Source organism: Phocoena phocoena, chromosome 5, assembly GCF_963924675.1.
Source record: "Phocoena phocoena chromosome 5, mPhoPho1.1, whole genome shotgun sequence".
NCBI classification, from domain to species: Eukaryota; Metazoa; Chordata; class Mammalia; order Artiodactyla; family Phocoenidae; genus Phocoena; species Phocoena phocoena.
The window spans coordinates 35,617,181-35,637,774 of NC_089223.1; the positions used below are offsets into that span (position 1 = coordinate 35,617,181).

At 38.1% G+C, this 20,594-nt stretch overlaps 1 protein-coding gene across 2 annotated transcripts in view; it reads right to left on the reverse strand.

The window, feature by feature from the left end:
• KLHL2 (kelch like family member 2) overlaps positions 1-20,594 on the reverse strand; it is a 111,247-nt gene that overhangs the window by 72,348 nt on the left and 18,305 nt on the right. The window contains exon 4 of one of the 2 annotated variants that reach the window (XM_065877310.1): positions 6,082-6,203. The exons of the other annotated variant lie outside the window; for it this stretch is intronic. Within the exon in view, the coding sequence (XP_065733382.1) occupies positions 6,082-6,203 (122 nt within the window). The remainder of the gene's footprint in view (positions 1-6,081; positions 6,204-20,594) is intronic. 2 annotated transcript variants of the gene reach the window in all.

Consider the following 20,594-nt stretch of genomic DNA (forward strand, 5'->3'; position numbering starts at 1 on the left):
TAAACCAGTTATCTAATCACAGTGTTCCACAAGGTCTTATATAAGAAAGAACAGAATCATCCCCCTTTTTCAGACAAGAAAATCAGGCTCAGAGAGGTTAAGGAATATGGACAAGGTCACATGGCATTTAAATAGCAAAGCCAAGATTCAAATTCAGTTTAAGTCTATACTCTATCCATTACGTTTTGTTCCTTGTTCATTTTTTGTAGCATCAGGACAATCATCAGCATAGGCCTGACTACGGAGCAAATATTCCGTCAATGTCTGTTTAACTCATAGGGTGTCTTCAATGTCCATTTTTAAAATAAATATCCATCAACAGGAATCTCATTTCAATGTTTATTTGCACAATGCAGAAATACAGCAAAAGCACCCTTTACCAACCTTCCTGTTTATTAACCTACTGGCCTGACTAACCAACTCTCCCACGCCCTCTGTACACTCTAACAGGCTTGCATACTTCTACTGCTCCTCTCCACCTGAGATGCAACTTACCAACTCATGCATGTTAGGTTTGCTCCCAATTTGTTTGGAACACTTGCACTTGTTACTGAAATTATATAACTTGAATAAGTATATGTAATCCAATGACATGTGCATGTAAAAAGAGAGCTTTTCTAAGAATGATTTGATCAATGTGTTACCACAAAAAATTTTCTCAATCAAATTAGATGTGTGAGAAATGTCAGAGAAAGTGTATAGTCTGAAGATGACTTTGCACTGAGATTTCTTTTCAAGTGTCTGAGCTCTCGCTGCACTTTAAAAGCGCTGGGTAGTTAGAGCTGATGTATCAGTGTGGTGTGGTATGTGCAAGAACAAGCGTGTGGCTCTCCAAGCAGCGGGCCATACTTAGTTTTACAACGAAAGACTAGCATTTACATTTACAACGAAAGACCATACAGTTACATGTTTGGGGTTAAAACAAAATATTTAGGGTATACAAGTACTCTTTTTTAACCATTTCTCCCCTTCAGCCTTTTTTTGATTAAGTGGTCAACCATATCAACAGGATTCCTATCATGGAAGCCCCTCCTACGATGCCCTCCTTTCAGGAGCCCTCAGGGGTAGAAGGCTCCACAATGACACACTGCTGTCACTTCTGGTCCCATCTCAAACAACAAACACCCTGCCCTACACCACCAAGGAAATGGACACACGACCTCCGATTTTCTACTGTACTGAGGTTGTGTTAAACACTCTAGTGTGTTTATTACCAATAATTAATTTTAATTATCTCTTGAAAAACTCTTGTTTAAATTCTGTTCCTTTTTCAAACGAAAGTGAGTTATCTGTAATGAGGTGGATGGAGCCAGAATCTGTCATACAGAGTAAAGTAAGTCAGAAAGAGAAAAACAAATGCCATATGCTAATGCACATATATGGAATCTAAAAGACGGTACTGATGAACCTAGTGGCAGGGTAGGAATAAAGAGGCAGACGTAGAGAATGGACTTGAGGACACAGGGCAGGTAGGGGAAGCTGGGATGAAGTGACAGAGTAGCACTGACATACATACACTACCAAATGTAAAACAGATAGCTAGTGGGAAACTGCTGCATGGCACAGGGAGATCAGCTCAATGCTTTGTGACCACCTAGAGGGGTGGGACAGAAAAGATAGGAGGGAGGCTCAAGAGGGAGGGGATATGGGGATATATGTATATGTATAGCTGATTCACTTTGTTGTACATCAGAAACTAAATTGTAAAGCAATTATACTCCAACAAAGATATTAAAAAATAAACAAATTCTGCTCTTTTTTTAAAGAGATGAGACTCTCTATCTCAAATAATTCCAGTTTATGCAACATAAAAGTTTAAACAGTTCATGAACTGTTTAAAACACATCCATTCAAAATTATCAGATGCTTCTTCAATTCTGAGATGATAAAAGTTCTAATGTAGACAGAACCTATAGATGAACACTTATAATATTAATTTGGGAATAAGATCATTTACTTACATTGGTACTATTAATAGCCTTACCTTAGTTTTTCACACTTTCATCAGGTGAAAAACTCTTATCTACTTTTAGCAAGCCAAAACAAATGCCCAAAAGCTGAGAAGTAAAAACATATGTAACAAAACCACAAATTTAGCAATAAAGTAAATGTTTTAAAAAACTCAAGATCCTTTAGGATTCTCCAAAATGTTCATCAACACATCAAATGAAGAATAATAAACCTTCAATAATTTTGGTGATACTGAAAAAATGTTTTTCAGTTATAAATGTACTTCTATTTTTGAATATACAAACTCTCTTTTTCAATAACACTAGTAGTTAATGACAGCTTAATAGTTGCTGTGTGATGCTGAACTAATTACTTAACCTTTCTGAGCTTCCTCATTTGCAAAATAGAGTAATACCTATCTAATATGCTGGTGAATATCAACTAAGACATATGTAAAATGCCTAGCGCACAGCTGAAGATAAACTCATGTGAAAACCCTTCAAATACACACACACACAAACATACACAAAAAGTCAAGTATTCTTAATGGGGAAGGTGGGAGGAGACAAAGTACATGCATTCTCTGAACATGTATGTGAAACTTCATGCATATATACTTTAGTGCCCTTTACTTGGGAAAGAGTTCAGTTTTTCATTAGCTTCTCAAAGGAGTCCATGACCCCAAAAAAGTTTACCTCCTTTTATAGTAGGCTTTGGCTTTATTTTCTCTGGTCCCATATATATAAAGTTTATAAAATCTGATTGGATACTTTAAACACAAGTAATTTAAATTATTCAACAGCAAAAAAATTCAATTAAAAGTGTGGTCATGGTAAAATATGTATTCTCCTTTTATTTCTCTTTAAAAAAAAAAATTCATTTGGCTCAAATTATTCCCCAACGTTACCATAATTAAAAGCAACCATCCAAACTCAAAATCAAAGTTTGAAAACCAAAACAAAAAAACAACAGCAATAACAAAAGAAAAAATAATCAGGAAACCCTAAACAGCCAGAATTAAAACCCTATTACTTATATAATAAAATGACAATTGTCCCTTCTTTAGAGTTAATCTTTCAAACTACTTCATTCCTTCATTTTGACTCAAAGTTAACAACATTCACTTCAAACAGTTATTATATATATTTTAAATCTGTGTAATAAGGAGATTGCATAGTATCGCAGAAGGGACCCTTAATTAGGAATCAGGGAAACCAGGGTTATGGTCCTGTTCTGTCACCAACTGACTCTAAGACAGCTGGACCTCAGCATTCTATGGCACTATGCTTCTACATAAAAACATGCAGTCCCAAAGTAGAAGACTCAGATACCTGCTATCCTAAGACTACTTTATTACTAAAACAGAAATGTACAAAAGGGAGGTTACCTGACAAGAGATTTGATTCTAGGTCTAATGAGAAAATATACCGACAACAATAAACCTTTGAATTACAGAAAGTTCCGTCCCCACTGTCAACACTCTCAGAGCAGATATACTCAGAGCAGAGCTTCTAGTTGGGGCCATTTAAAACTTTAGCTTCACATTAATAAGAATAACAGATACCTCCCCAGAACTGCTCCTTTCCTTAAGGTGAACAGCACTTAGAAGAAAGATTTAACAAAGTACAGACAGACAAAAATATACAAAATAGAGGAAAGAGCAGTTTAGTGTGTCTTGATAGGTAAGCCCTTACTCTGTATTTCAATAAAAAATACTTGTTATGGGGCTTCCCTGGTTGCACAGTGGTTAAGAATCCACCTACCAATGCAGAGGACACAGGTTCAAGCTCTGGTCCGGGAAGATCCCCCATGCCGCAAAGCAACTAAGCCCATGCATCACAACTACTGAGCCTGCGCTCTAGAACCCACTGGCCACAACTACTGAGCCCATGTGCCGCAACTACTGAAGCTCGTGTGCCTAAAAGCCCATGCTCCACAACAAGACAAGCCACCGCAATGAGAAGCCCGCACACCACAACGAAGAGTAGCCCCCGCTTTCCGCAACTAGAGAAAGCCCACATGCAGCAATGAAGACCCAATGCAGCCAAAAATAATAAAATAAATTTTAAAAATAATAATAATAGAAAGAATTTTTTAAAATACTTGTTATGGAAAAGGTAGCTTATTTTAATCAATTTTATTTCCAAACTGACTTTTGCAAAACAAGTATTTTTCAATGGAGTATAAAATAAGGCTTTATATACCAAGATACCCCTACAGTGAAGAAACATCCCTCTTCCAAAAAAAAAACAAAAATAATGTGAATGTTAAGCATTTAATGAGTCTGCCAAGTACAACTCTTTCAATGTATTCCTGTAAGAGCTAGCAATATACACAAAGGCAAATTGGCAGGGCAAGAGGTTTTCTGAGAGGTGTGATGACTAACACTTCAGGACTGGAATATGACAGTTATTAAAAGAAACATGAGAAGCGTTCTCCCAGTTCCTCACAGGCCAATGTCTCTACCACAAGAGCTACTACAAACAGCATTCAGAGCTGAATTCACACACTCCAGTCTTGTAGGCCTAAACCACCTTTTGCAATTTTCCCCCATGTGACACATTATGTGAATCAAAGAAACCAATCAGTAATTCATTTACTGAAGGTCAGATATAGGGTACAGTGAGACTCAGGCACTCAAATGAATAAAAACAAGGAGCAAACGAAACCCAAGATAAGGGTCTTGTTGAAACCAATGCCCCAGAATCCAGCAAATAGCACACCTGTACAGAAAAGACCAGAATGAGATGACATGTACCAAACATTTTCCTCCATGTTAAAAAAAGGTTCATGTAGCATCTGATTCACACCTTTGTACGTGACTTCAGGATCAACCAAGGCTTTTCAAATGCTTTACCTCATGAATGGGACTTCCAGGCAGAGGTTAACTGAGGCCATCTAAGGATCACCAGGAGGCCTTACCACTGCCAGTATTTAACATTTAATAACAGCATGCTCTAACAAGTTAAAGTGAAAAGATTTCAGTCTCCAAATTCAAATATTTTGCAGCATATTTCAACTAGTTACAAGGGACAAAAGATTTCCTATTCGTACAAGTAGAATTCAGAGATTATTTCTTAAGAAGTTAGTCCTAGTTCTTTTTGCTGTCCTCAAAATACAGTCTACCTATTGGAAGGAGTATAAATAAATACAAACTTTTAGATGGCAATATGGCATACCTATCAGAAATTAAAACATGAATGTACCTTTTGATCCAGCTATTACATGTTGAGGAATCTATCCCATGAAATTTTTGGATGCAAATATAAAAATGTTCATTCACTGCAACATTTTTGTAAAGGTGAAAAATCATATATGCTGATTAACATACAGGACACCACACACAAAAGAATGAGCTGGACTCATATGTATTCACATGTAAAGAACTCCAAGACACTTTGTTCAGTGAAAAAAGAAAAGTTACAGAACAACAGGTATAGTAAAAGTATACTTATGTCAAGAAAATTGTGTGTGTGTGTGTGTGTGTGTGTGTGTGTAACTGCATAGAAAATGTTCTTAAAGATTAACACCAAACAGATAACAGAGGCTACCCTATGGGGAAAGAGAGTAAATCACAGAGTGTGGGATTGGTGAGTGCAAAGAGAAGTACAGTTTTAAAGAGGGACTTTCACTTTCTACTCCACATCTACCTCTATTAGTTAAACATTTACATCATATATATAAAACATTTGTTCTTTATAGAAAGTAAGAGAGGTACGACGCCAAATTTTAGCTAAAATCTAGAATCACTAATAGAGGATGCTGAAATAGTCAAAGAAGTAAAGGCTGTTGGCGGCCAAAAACACCCTTTACAGACTTAACCTTCTAGGGAATAAAGGAAAATATGGGTAGCACTGTAGTTATAAATGAACATGACCATGTCTTCATAAAAGAACAAGCATCATTCAGAGAACTAAAGGATTTGTATCTTAGAACTTTGAGAATATAAAAGATACTGAAATCAGGAACATTATTAAAAAGCTATAATCATTATGTCTCTTAGAAATACAGTTTTAACAACAAATCCTACTACAAAGTAGTAGGTACAAAGTGTCTATGTATAGGTATGCCCTGTTGCATTAGAACACTGACATGTGTAAAGGAACAAGTGATATGAGGCATCACCCTTACCTGTACATTCTCTTCTGTCACCTGAATCTCCGCCGTATAAACATAGTCAATCAGCATCCTCAGGGTCCAGCCGTCCACCTCCTTGATTCGAACTCTCTTTGCTCGGCTCTCACTCATCTCACCTGAAACACAAGGAGCAAGGCTGACGCTGCAGCAGACACCCAGCAGGAAGACCAAAACCCAGTCAGACGGGCACTCACTGTATTCAGGAGGCAACATGGTCAGCCACTTCAGCAGGCCTACAACATTCCCCTACCTCCCCTAAAAGCTTACCTGAGGAAACCATACAAGGTACTTCTGTTACCTACTTGTACCTGGAAATCACATCATGGCGATGAATATGCCACGTGTCCAACTGCATGAACTCTTAATACCTGTAGAATTAGAGGTTCAGGACCCAATGCGGTCCATGCCTTTTTTTGGTCCAATGTGTGGACAAAGAATGTCACCTGCCATAGCAGTAAACAAAGGATGTTGCAGCCATCAGCCATTGCAGGCCACCCCAGACTGTGCACATGAGGGGATTCAGAATGGGAAAAAAAAATAGGATACTGGCCCTAGATAGTTAAGGTGTGTATCAAAGGAATGATATCATTGAAATGAGTCTAGAAGCTTGTTATCTTCCCATTCGTAGAAAAGTGCTAAATTTATTAACTTGTCTGGTTTTCTTTAATTGACAATAATATTTTGATGTTCCGACTACCTGGTACTTTTGCAAAAACTCCTACATATTCTGGCTCCTCCCTGACCTCTTTGGAGCAGTCCCTCAGAGAGCTCTGAGAGGCTGACTCTTGGGGTGAAGTCCTCCGAAAGTCCGCTGAATAAAACATAATTCGCAGCTTCAAGGTTGTGCATTTTTTTAATTGACAATGCTTTAGAGCAGTTTCTTTTCCTTTTGAATATCTATTCAAGACTAGAACACAGCGTTACCCCGTGAGGCTAACTTCCAAGTTCCCGGTACTCACTCACAAGCACGCCAGTGCCTGCCCCTGCCAAGATGCCCAGGAAATGAAAGACAAAAGAGGGGTGTTAAAGAGGTCAGTCAATGGCCAAGGCAGATGGCAATGGGCCTTCTAGCCCAAGTTCCGTTCCTATTTTTCATCTGCAGCAACTTCATCTTGAAGTCATTTCCATACCAGTATTTATTACTAAAGCCAGATGCCCTTCTACATCACTGCCTGCTAAATAAGTGGTACAAGACCTCCCTCTTACTATCCACTGAACTAGTTAAGCATTCAGGGATCATAAATAAGATCCTCTCTTGTATAAAGAAACAGGGAAGCAGAAAAGAGAAGGGATGGCCCCTAAACCCAGGGGACTCATGGAGAGTTAGAAGTAGGTTTGGGCACATATGTGCGCACATAAAATGGCCCAAGAATAGGGAAACATAAGCAATTGAATGGGGAAAGAAAACTCAATTAAAAACAAGACAGTCTAAAAATAATGTTGAGTGTTAGGGGACACCTTAGCAAAAAGGTTTAGTTCTACATTCATCAGGTTTCAAAGATAAAGGAAGTATGAAAAACAATGCCACCATCCCTCACCTGTTAGAAAAACAACGCAATGGCCTCAAGATTTCTTGAAAGTTCATTCTTTTTCAGGTACAGTATACTGTCAGTGACCATAAAAGAAAAGGCTATAGGAATCCATAATTATAGAAAATTCCTTTGCAAACATAAACACTGGGAAGAGAGAAATAATAATAGTGAAGTATTAGTAACTACCTGCTTCCCTGGAGATTGTCTCTGACAAAAGCTCAAAAAAAGCTGTTCTCCTAAGAGCTAAAATATCTGAAAAACTATTATGCTACTTCCCAGGGGGGAAAACATCCACTGGTATTACAAGGGAAGAGAGAAAATTGATGATATGCTCCTGTTATATGTCTATATAGCAGGAAGACAAGGGATTGGGCTATGTATCTGCTGCCTCAGCACGTTTTGGGGTTCTTTTTTTTTTTTCCTTTCATGAAAAAGGGGAAAGCATGTTTTTTCCCCCTTAAAGAAAAGGGTAAAAAAAGCGCAAGGTCGAGGAATATGGAAACATAATTCTTCATGTACATATAAGGCACCTTCCTCTGTCCTAGTCTCTCTGGATCTTGTAGCTAGATGGGATTTGTGTCATCTGAAAGCTCTTTTGTGGTAAAGTGAGGACACTTTGGTAATTCCCACTTGAACTTTAGCGAGAGGCCACTCTAATTCATTTCTAGGGCCCCGGCGATATGCAAAGTCCCACAGGGCCCGGGGCCACACAAGCATAAAGCCATGTACTTAGTTCTCAAAGAATTCACTCCTCAGGACTTAGGCATGATTTAGACAAAAACAAGTTTGACTTTAATTTACATGTATGACTGAAAAATTATCAGTTCTCTGCCAAGGAGTTTTTAATATTATAGTTTTTAAGGTATTGCTATAAGATGCACTGTACTGATTCACATTCCTTAAGTGTCATTTTTAATATTAATTCTTTCTCTCCCAAGAAAACTGTATCTACTTCCAACAAATTCTATCTCTATCACATACTACCTTAGAAATGCTTTAATCTTGGGGCTTCCCTGGTGGCGCAGTGGTTGAGAGACCGCCTGCCGATGCAGGGGACACGGGTTCGTGCCCCGGTCCGGGAAGATCCCACATGCTGCGGAGCGGCTGGGCCTGTGAGCCGTGGCCACTGGGCCTGTTCGTCCGAGCCTGTGCTCCGCAACGGGAGAGGCCACAACAGTGAGAGGCCCACGTACCGCAAAAAAAAAAAAAAAAAAAGCTTTAATCTTTATTTTTCATATTAATTTACAAAAACAAATAGCTTGCTGCAGACTGTGTTAATAATTTAAAAATTCCAATAACTATGAAAAACCAAAACACGTACCAAAGAGAGCTGTAAAAGCTACTTAGAGCTAATTCTAGTTGTTAAATATTATCTTACTTCTGTCCTTTGCTGTGTTTATAGAGATTTATTTTTGATAATGAGTTTTGTTTTTCTTTCTTTCTTTTTTTGGCCGTGCCATGTGGCTTGTGGGATCTTGGTTCTCCTACTAGGGACTGAACCCAGGCCCACAGCAGTGAAAACGCCAAGTCATAACCACTGGACCGCCAAGGAATTCCTGATAATGAATTTTAAAAAGATACCCAGTGATACTATAAAGAGTTTAATCTCATTAACATTTTTTAACTTCCTGTCTTAGTGTTCTTCCCCTGTGTTTGATCATGTATTATAGAACTGAAGCTATACTATGATATCCACACAGATATCGCCACCCTCACCTCCTCTCCATCCCTACTGCCGCTGTGCCACCTCTTCCTTCTTCCTCACCTCCAGGATGGACTCCACACATCTGACCATGGCACTCCAAAGCCTTCAGCTACTCCCAGTCCAGGCATGCAGGCCTGTCCATGTCCCACCCCTGCCTCACTATCCAGCCTCCACTCTCTCTCTCCCACTTCTAGTCTTATTTATATAAGAAAGGAACTTTGTGTAGTTTCCCATACACACCCAGCAATTTCCTACCTCGATGCCTCTGTCGAGCTTCCTCATCTCTGTCTCCTCATGCCCTCATTCCCCAGGCTAACCCCCACATATTCTTCGAGATTCAGCTGGAACCTCTCCAAGCAGCCTTGCCTGCTGATGACCCAAGGCTGGGTTAGGTTCTCACCCTAGGTTACCTCCTGCAAATCCACTCTGTCATAATAATATCTGGTTCTCCCCACCTGGATTCTTGAGCTTCCTGAGAGCAGGGGTGATGTCTTTCTTACCTCTGTATCCCACAGTGCCTGACATATGGTAGATGCCCAATAAATAATGGCTGTTTGAATGAATGACTAGAAAAGCAAAAAGTAAAACAAGTGCCAATTTTAAATGTAGCACCTTTACTTAACACAATTACTAACACTTAAGTTAGTCTTGAATATGGGTATTCTAGCTCTGAAGGATTTCAGTCAACAAACATTTATTGAACATCCACTATACAGGCCGAGCTAAGCACTTTCACTAATGAACACTGTACCATCTCTACTGTTTTTGAGAAAAGAAATGAAGTCCTCCAAATCGTAAAAGCTTATGGACACATGTATGGATAGAAACAACTCCATCACAAGGAACTTAATCAGGACTCCTGAAGCCCAGAACAAACTGGTGACTGTATTTACCCATTCTGAAGTTCTAAAAAGTGAATAGGTTTAAGAGGGCAAACCCTAGGATCAATTAAAAACTCATGTGACTCTAATTTCAGTTATTGCTCAGCACATAAATTGAAAAAATAAAAAAAATATAATACAGTACACTTTATACTATGTTGAAACCCTAAGAATTGAATGACAAGTTTACAGCCACATTTAATAAATAAATTTTATTCTATTACTCTTCAAGTTATACTTGTCACCTACTCCAATCATTGTTGCCCTTTTGCTCATTATTAGTCTCAGGTTACAAAGAAGCTACTGACACAATGGTATCTTCATTCTGGCAAGATGACCCGAATGCCCCTGCCAGGCACTGGCTATGGTGGCATGGTACATAATTCGCCAATTCTACAACTAATCTAAGGCAAACATGGTAACTACATTACCCTGCCAGTTTGGCTCTAGTTTGAGTAACTTTTGGAACAGGTCTCCCAGTTCCTAAAAGAAAAATAGGAAAGAGACAACCCCTCTCCTTCCTCGAGATGTTGGGTCCACTCTCGTAGGCATCTTGCATTCATGGGGGAAGCAACCATAGGATAAAATTTTTAGTGAGGACAGCCGGGTGGCGAGACAGAAGGAAGAGGATCCCTGATGATCCGATCATACCTGGTGCCCAGCCTATTTTCCAGTTATGAGAGAATATATTTCCTTGCTACTTAAACCAGCTTAAGGGGAGTTTTCTGTTATATGCAGACTAAAGTTATATGCACTTTATGTGCAATGCCCTATTTAATGTTCTTCACAGCAGTCAGCGATATAAGAAATTACCTTTTCTTTATGTTTCCTCTCTAACCATTCCTCCTCTCCCCAAAGCCTAGGATAACACCTAGCACACAGAAGATGCTCAATGAGTACTCCTTCATGAAGGAAAGCACAAATCTTGACAAATACAACATGCACACAACTTTTAAAATATCTCACATCTTAATCATTCAAATGATAATCTATCTTTTCCTATTCTAATTTACCTTACTAAATCATGTTCAATGTGACAAAAGAAATGATCAAAAAGCACCCCCAAAAAAGAAGAGTGAAAATAAAAATACAGTATTTCTCACTAGATTTCAGATATTTTATAGCCTGTGGCAACACAGAAGTCTCAAATATATTTGTTAAGAAAAATGGCATTTTAAATGTCACATTTGTACACAAACAAGTAATTTAAAAACACAAGAACTCAGGACTTCCCGGGAGGTCCATGGTTAAGGGACCATGCTTCCTTCGCAGGGGGCATGGGTTCGATCCCTGGTAGGGTAACTAAGATCCCGCATGCCACGTGGCATGGCCAAAAAAAAACCAAAACAAACCAAACCAAACAAGGATGATAAAATAAATAAATAAAAACACAAGAATGCAATTTGATTTACTCTTTCTCAAGTAACAGTTAAACAACCTGGCCTTGATCTAAATTGGCCCATATTTCACAAAAGAAAAACCTGTGACTACATCACAGAATTACTTTTCACCTCCCTTCTTCTACCCAAATACTTGGAACTACAATGAGTAACAGAATTCTTTTTTAGGTGATATAATTTGAATGAAAAATTCACCTACAGCTTTAGGGGAGATGAAAAACAAGGGCCAAAAAGAATACCTGTAGAGTCCCCATTTCCTAATAGGCGAGTCACAGGGAATAACAGGAGTACAAGGCAGCCCTGTGCCACTGCAGACACTTCTGCTTACTGCTGATCATTGAGCCAGAGCACACAAACATCACGGTGTGTGATGGGGTGGAAGCATGCCAAGGTCTACTTGTGGGCCTCACCATATTTTTTATGACAGATAATATACACATAATAGGGCTTCAGACCAGGAAAACAGATAAACAATGGGCTCACAGTCTAGCAGATCTTAAATGAATATATGTACACTAAACCACCTAGACCAGATTTTCATGTCTTCTTTAGGTAAAAAATCTAATCTAATCTCTGCCAAACTGCTGACTATTTAGTGGATTCAAAAGAAGAAAATGAACAAAGATTGCCAGAAAGGTAAATAGCATCCATTGCTGAAGAATCATAAAAGTCTAGCTTACTAATAAGCAAATGAAAAGATGCTCAACATCATTAGTCATTAGGGAAGTGCAAATTAAAACTATAAGAGATGCCATTTCACACCCATTAGAATGACCACAATTGAAAAAAAAAAAGATAGCAGCAAGTGTTGACAAGGATGTAGAGAAAGGGCAACAGTCATACATAACATAGGAATATAAAATGATGCAGCCAATTGGGGAAATAGCATAGCAATTTTTTAAAAGTTAAATATAAATTTACCATATGACCCAGGAATTCCACACATAGGTATCTACCACCATGAGACATCTGTCCACACAAAGAACTGCACATGAATTCATAGCAGCATTATTCTTTATTTTAATTTTTATTTCATTTTTGGCTGCATTGGGTCTTCATTGCTGCACATGAGCTTTCTCTAGTTGTGGCAAGCAGGGGCTACTCTTCGTTGCAGTGTGCAGGCTTCTCACTACAGTGGCTTCTCTTGTAGCGGAGCACGGGCTCCAGGCATGCAGGCTTCAGTAGCTGTGGTGCGCAGGCTCAGTAGTTGTGGATTGCAGGCACTAGAGCACAGGCTCAGTAGTTGTGGCTCACAGGCTTAGCTGCTCCGCGGCATGTGGGATCTTCCCGGACCAGGGATCAAACACATGTCCCTTCACTGGCAGGTGGATTCTTAACCACTGCACCACCAAGGAAGTCCCCAGCATTATTCTTAATAGCCAAAAATTGGAAACAACATAAATGTCCATCAGCTGGTAAATGAATAGTCAAAATGTGCCATTTTCATACAATGGAATCTACTTAGCAATAAAAAGGAACAGACTGATGATACATACTATGACATGGATGAACCTCAAAATTATTATGTGGGAACAAAAATGTTCTAAAGTTGATTTATGGTGATGGAAGTACTACTCAGTAAATTTACTAAAACTCACTGAACACTACAATATAAAATATGCCTCAATAAAGTTGTAAAAAAAAATCACAATTGAGGTACTCAATTCACATTTTATATGTGTCAGAAATTAACACAAAATCCCTATTTTGTATCTACTTTAGCACCTAGCAATCTAAGATTTGACCAAGTATTCTCAGGCAGAAACAGGCTGAACTGCAAGGACCCACCCACCAGTTAACTGAGATACATACTTAGGAATACTTATAGAATCAAGACATCTTCAGGGCCTCATTCCCATCATTAAGCAAAACTCACTTATTCAGAAATTGCATGTTAGCTGAAACATGAAGAGGTGAGAACCATTAGGCAAAAAAAAAAAGAAAAAGAGAGAAAAGAAAGAAAAGAGGGAAGCTGAAATATAGTTCAGATTCTTAAGTAAACAGAGAAGAAAAATAGAGACATAATGAGATCTCCCATCTCCAGCGTCTCTGGATGTCGAAGGCTCAGGGAGTCTGCAGACTCTAAGTATCATCTTTTGAAGGGAAAGGAAACTAACCCTGATCTTGTAATTTTAAGTTAATCACTATATTTTGTAACTGGAAAATAAAACATTTATCAAAAAAAGTCTGTGTGTAAGACATTTTCAATCTTATATTCTTACAATATAAAGACATTTAGGAATTGAGGGTAAAAAATAATAATGATAATCATGATAATTACTGCCAACATTAATTGAACATTTCCTATGTGCCAAATAAAGGGCTAACATACATGATCTCACTTAATCTTTATAAGAATCCTAGGAAGTAAATATTATCATCCCCATTTTCCAGAAGAGGAAACTGAAGCCCAGATTGATGAAGTGATTAATGATCCCAAAGATCCAGTAACTCTGACAAGGAAGTGGCAGTAACAGTGTCACCTGAAAGAAGGTCACTTACAGGGGCAGCACTTTACTAGTGAATTCCTAAATTAGGCTAATGCAGATCAAATACTCCTTTTACCAACTAGAGATTCTGTTTAGAAAAGACTCCAGGAGTAATAAATAAGATGTAAACCATAAGACTGAAGTGAATCCAGATTATTTAATTCAGTTCAGAACAGCCAGAATGTAATAGGCTGAAGAGTGAGATGCCTCCAGACTGCTCTCTACTCCCAAACACTAAGCCCATTCTCTCCACATTGCTTTTTGCACTTTTCTTCATCTGTGTAAACCTTTACATTTATTATGTTTCAAGAAATGTCAGATATCCTTCTCTCAATGCTGCCCATCACAGTCCTCACCATCTGTATTACTCCTTTGCACACACAGATCTTCCATAAACTATTATGTATTTAAAGTGTACACATCTCATTTCCCCAGTGATATAATAAACTACTGGGACAGGAAGTCTGCTAATTTTTTTTTTTTTTTTTTGGCGGTACATGGGCCTCTCACTGCTGTGGCCTCTCCCGCTGCGGAGCACAGGCTCCGGAGGCGCAGGCCCAGCGGCCATGGCCCACAGGCCCAGCTGCTCCATGGCACATGGGACCCTCCCGGACTGGGGCACGCTAATATTGTTTTGTATTCCTTGAAGTATCTAGCAAAACGTTAGGCCCAGGATATATTTAAGTTTCTAAAGTATGAATAGATTTGTATTTGTGCTTTTTTTTCTATAACTGTATATGTATTTACAAGTATTTATTTGTCCTACCAATAATCTAAGATTATAAGCTCATTGTTGGAACAGATAATAACTTCATATCCTTGTACAGTACTGTATGCTTAAATTTTGTTTTTTTAAGAATGAGGTTAAGGGAGGGTGTGGCCAGGTGGCAGAGTAGGAAGACCTGGAGCTCACCAGCTCCTACAGGCACACCAAATTACAACAACTCACAGAGCAACTATAAATGAGAATGACCTGAAGACTAGCCGAGATTTCCTACAACTGAAGACATAGAAAAGGAACCACAATGAGAAGGATAGAAGGGGCAATGACATGACCTAGTCAAGACCCACCCACCCAGGTCAGCAACCCACAAACAAGATGATAATCACAATTACAGAGATTCTCCCCAAAGAGCAAGGGTTCTGAGCCCCACATTGGGTTCCCCAGTCTAGGAATCCTACACCGAGAAGACAAGCTCCCAGAACATCCGGCTTTGAAGGCCAGAAGGGCTTGGCTACATGAGAGCAAGAGGGCTGTAGGAAACAGAGACTCATCTGTTAAGGGTGTGTGCAAAACCTCATATACTCTGAGACCCAGAACAGAGGCAGTAGTTTGAAAGGAGCCTGGGTCAGACCTATCTTCTGATCTCAGAGAGCCTCCCAGAGAGGCAAGAGCTCACCCTGGGGTCACTGATGCTGGTGGCAGCCATTGTAGGGAGCTCGTTCTACCACAAGGACACTGGTGCTAGCAAGTGCCATTTTGGGGTCCACCCTATAGACTATTAGTGCCAGGGGCTTACCTGCCCACCAGTGGGCTGGCAGCAGCTGTGTGCCCCAACCAGACCATGCAGACAGCCACATGGGAAGCCTACCCCACCCTGTCTGACCACAGCCACTGTGCAAGGCACAGCCTGGCAGCCAACCAGGCCAGGGGCCAGCCCTGCCTACCAGACCGCCCACAGTACTCTTCCCACCACAACAGAAGGGGTCACACAGGGGGTACCCCTAGAGCATACAGCTCTGAACAGGAGGGGAGTGAGCTGCTGGGCCCCACAGGATGTCAACTGCATAAGGCCACCTCTCCAAGATCCAGAAACTTAACCAACCTACCTGATACATAGAAATAAATACAGAAAATTGGGCAAAATGATGAGAGAGCAAAATACGTTCTAAACAAAGGAACAAGAGAAAACCTCAGAAAAAGAACTAAATGAAATGGAGAAAAGCAATCTACTTGATAAAGAATTCTAGGTAATGATCATTAAGATGCTCCACAAACTTGGCAGAAGAATTGGATGAACACAGTGAGAATTTTAACTGATAAGTGGTTAGAAAATACAAAGACACCCCAAACAGACCCGAAGATAAAATAACCAGAAAAAAAAAAAAAAAAAACCCTAGAAGTAATGAACAGTATATTAGATGATACAGAGGAGTGGAAGACAGACTAGTGGAAATCACCCAAGATGAACAGAAAAAAAAAGAATTTGATAAAATGAGGGTAGTTTAAGAGACCTCTGGGACAACATCAAGCGTACTAACATTCACATTATAGGGGTACCAGAAGAAGAGAGAAAAGGGCAGAGAACTTAACTTGAAGAAATAGCAGGTGAAAACTTCCTTAACCTAGGGAAGGAAACAGACATCCAGGTAGAGGAAGTACAGAGTCCCAAACAAGAAGAATTTAAAGAGGTCCACACCACAACACATTATAATTAAAATGGCAAAAATTAAGGATAAAGAGAAAATCTTAAAAGCAGCAAGAGAATGCCCACAGACTGTCAACTTACTTTTCAGCAGAAACTTAACAGGCCAGGAGGACGGCCATGATATATTTCAAGTGATGAAAGGATAAAATGTACACCACAAATGCTCTATCTGCAAGACTCTCATTCAGATTTGAAGGACAGAGAAAGAGCTTTGCAGACGAGCAAAAGCTTAAAAATTCAGTACCACTAAACCAGCTTTACAAGTAACGTTCAAGGAATCTCTCTAAGTGAAAAAGAAAAGACCACAACTAGAAACATGAAAATTAGGAAAGGAAAATTCTCACTGGTAAAGGCAAACATATAGTAAAAGTCGTAGATCAACAACTTATAAAGATAGAAGGAAGGTTAAAAGTCAAAAGTAGTAAAATCATCTATATCCACAATAAATAATTAAGGAATACACAAAACGAAAAGATGTAAAATATGACATCAAAAACATTAAATATGGGGAGGTGGAAGTAAAAATACAGGGTTGTTACAATGCATTAGAACTGAAGAGATCATCAACTTAAAGTAATCACGTATATAGATACACATAGTTGTTATATATGAACCTTATGGTAATAAACCAAAAACCTTTAATAGATGTATACACACACAAAAAAAAAAGGAGAAAAAGAAAGGAGTCCAAACATAACACTAAAGAGTTATCAAGTCACAAGAGAGTAGAGCAAAAGAAAAAATGAACAAAAGAGAACCAAAAAAATGACCAGAAAACAATTAACAAAATGGCAATAAGTACATACTTGTCAATAACTACTTTAAATGTAAATGAACAAACTGCTCTGATCAAAAGACAGAGTGGCTGAATGGATTAAAAAACAAGACCCATCTATATGCTACGTATAGGAGACTCACTTCCAATCTAAAGACACACACAGACTAAAAATGAAGGGATGGAAAAAATATTCCACATAAATGCAAATGAAAAGAAAGCTGGGGTAGCAAATGTACATCAGACAAGACAGACTTTATTTTTTTTTAATTTTATTTCAGTTTACTTTTTTATACAGCTGGTTCTTATTAGTTATCTATTTTATACATATTAGTGTATATATGTCAATCCCAATCTCCCAATTCATCCCACCACCACCACCACCACCACCACCCCTGCTTTCCCCCCTTGGTGTCCATACGTTGTTCTCTACATCTGTGTCTCTATAGACAAGACAGACTTTAAAACAAAGATATTACTGAGAGACAAAGAAGGACATTACCATTTAATGATCAAGGAATCAATCCAAGAAGCAGATACAACAACTGTAAATGTATATGCACCCAACATAGGAGCACCTAAATACATTAAGCAAATACAGGTAAACATAAAGGGAGAAACTGACAGTAACACAATAATAGTAGGGGACTTTAACACCCCATTTACATCTATGGACAAATCATCCAGAAAAAAAAATCAATATGGAAACATGGCATTAAATGACACATTAGACTAGACAGATTTCATAAATATTGATATATATAGAACATTTCAACCTAAAGCAGCAGAATACACATACTTTTCAAGTGCACATGGAACATTCTTCAGGACAGATCACATGCCACAAACTAAATCTGAATATATTTAAGATAACTGAAATCATATCAATGGTATGAGCAGAGAAATCAACTACAAGAAAAAAAATGAAAAAACACAAACACATGAAGTCTAAACAATATGCTACTGAACAACCAATGGGTCACTGAAGAAATTAAAAGGAAATAAAAAAAATATCTGGAGACAAATGAAAAAGAAACACAATCCAAACACAACACAACAATCCAAAATCTATGGAACACAGCAAAAGCTGTTCTAAGAGGAAAGTTTACAGCCATACAAGCATACCTCAGGAAATAAGAAAAATCTCAAAACAATCTAAACTTACACCTGAAGGAACCAGAAAAAGAAGAATAAACAAAACCTAAAGTTAGTAGAAGGAAAGAAATAATAAATATCAGCACAGAAATAAATGAAATAAAGACTAAAAAAACAGAAAAGATCGATGAAAGATCTGGTTCTTTGAAAAGATACACAAAATTAATAAACCTTTAGCCAGACTCATAAGAAAAAGAGAAGGCCCAATAAATAATCCAGAAATGAAAGAGAAATTACAAATTAAACCACAGAAATACACAGGATCATTAGAGATTACTTCGAACAATTATATGTCAACAAAATGAACAATTTACAATAGATACATTCCTAGGAACATATGATCTCCCAAGGCTGAATCAGGAAGAAACAGAAAATATGAACAGACCAGTTACCAGTAATGAAATTGAATCAGTAATTTAGAAAACTACCAACAAACAAAAGTCCAGGACCAGTATGTGAATTCTACCAAACATTTAAAGAGTTAACACCTATTCTTCTCAAACTATTCCAAAAATTGAAGATGAAGGAACACTCTGGAACACATTCTATAAGGCCAGCATCACCCTAACAAAAAACAGGCAAAAACACCACAAAAAAGTAGAATTACAGGCCAATATCATTGATGAGCACAGATGCAAACATTCTCAAAATATTAGCAAACTGAATTCAACAATACATCAAAAGAATCATATACCATATCAAGTGGAATTTATCCTAGGGATGCAAGGATGGTTCAATATCCACAAATCAATCAATGCGATACACCACATTAACAAACTGAAGAATAAAAATGATATGATCATATCAATAGATGCAGAAAAAGCCATTGATAAAATTCAACATCCATTTATAATAAAAACTCTCTAGAAAGCAGGCATAGAGGGGACCTACCTCAATATAATAAAGGCCATATATGACAAGCCCACAGTTAACATCATATTCAATGATGAAAAGCTGAGAGCATTTCCTCTAAGATCAGGAACAAAACAAGGATGTCCACTCTCACCACTTTTATTCAACATAGTTTTGGAAGTCCTGGCCACAGCAATCAGAGAAGAAACATAAATAAAAGGAATCCAAATTGGAAAGGAAGAAGTAAAACTGTCACTGTCTACAGAGGACATGATACCATATATAGAAAATCCTAATGATGCTACCAAAAAAATCAGAATTAATAAATGAATTCAGTAAAGATCCAGGATAAAAATGTAATACAGAAATCTGTTGTGTTCCTATACACTAATAACAAACTATCAGAAAGAGAAATTAAACAATCTTATTAACAATTTCATCAGAGAATAAAATACCTAAGAATAAATATAACCAAAGAGGCAAAAAACTTGTACTTTGAAAGCTATAAGACACTGATGAAAGAAATTGAAGACGACACAAACAAATGGAAAGATATACTGTGCTCATGGGTTGGAAGAATTAATATTGTTAAAATGACCATAAACCCTAAGGTAATCTACAGATTCAGTGCAATCCCTATCAAAATACCCATGACATTTTTCACAGAACTAGAACAAATAATTCTAAAATTTGTATGGAAACACAAAAGACCCCAAATAGCCAAAGCAATCTTGGGATAGGAGAACAAAGCTAGAGGTATCATGTTCCCTGATTTCAAATTATACTACAAAGCTTCAGTAATCAAAACAGTCTGGTACTGGAACACACAAAAAAGATACATAGATCAATGTAACAGAATAGAGAGTAGAGAAATAAATCCAAACTTATATGGTCAATTAATCTCCAACAAAGGAGGCAATGGGGAACAGGTAGTCTCTTAAATAAACAATGCTGGGAAAAGTGGACAGCTACATGCAAAAGAATCAAACTGGACTACTTTCTAGCACCATGCACAAAAATAAACTCAAAATGGATTAAAAACTTAAATGTAAGACCTGAAACCATAAAAGTCCTAGAAGAAAACATAGGCAGCATTGTCTTAGCAATATTTTTTGGATCTTTCTCCTCAGGCAAGGGCAAAAAAGCAAAAATGAACAAATGGTACTACATGAAACTAAAAAGGTTTGGGGGCTTCCCTGGTAGCGCAGCGGTTGACAGTCTGCCTGCCGATGCAGGGGACACGGGTTCGTGCCCCGGTCCGGGAAGATCCCACATGCCGGGGAGCAGCT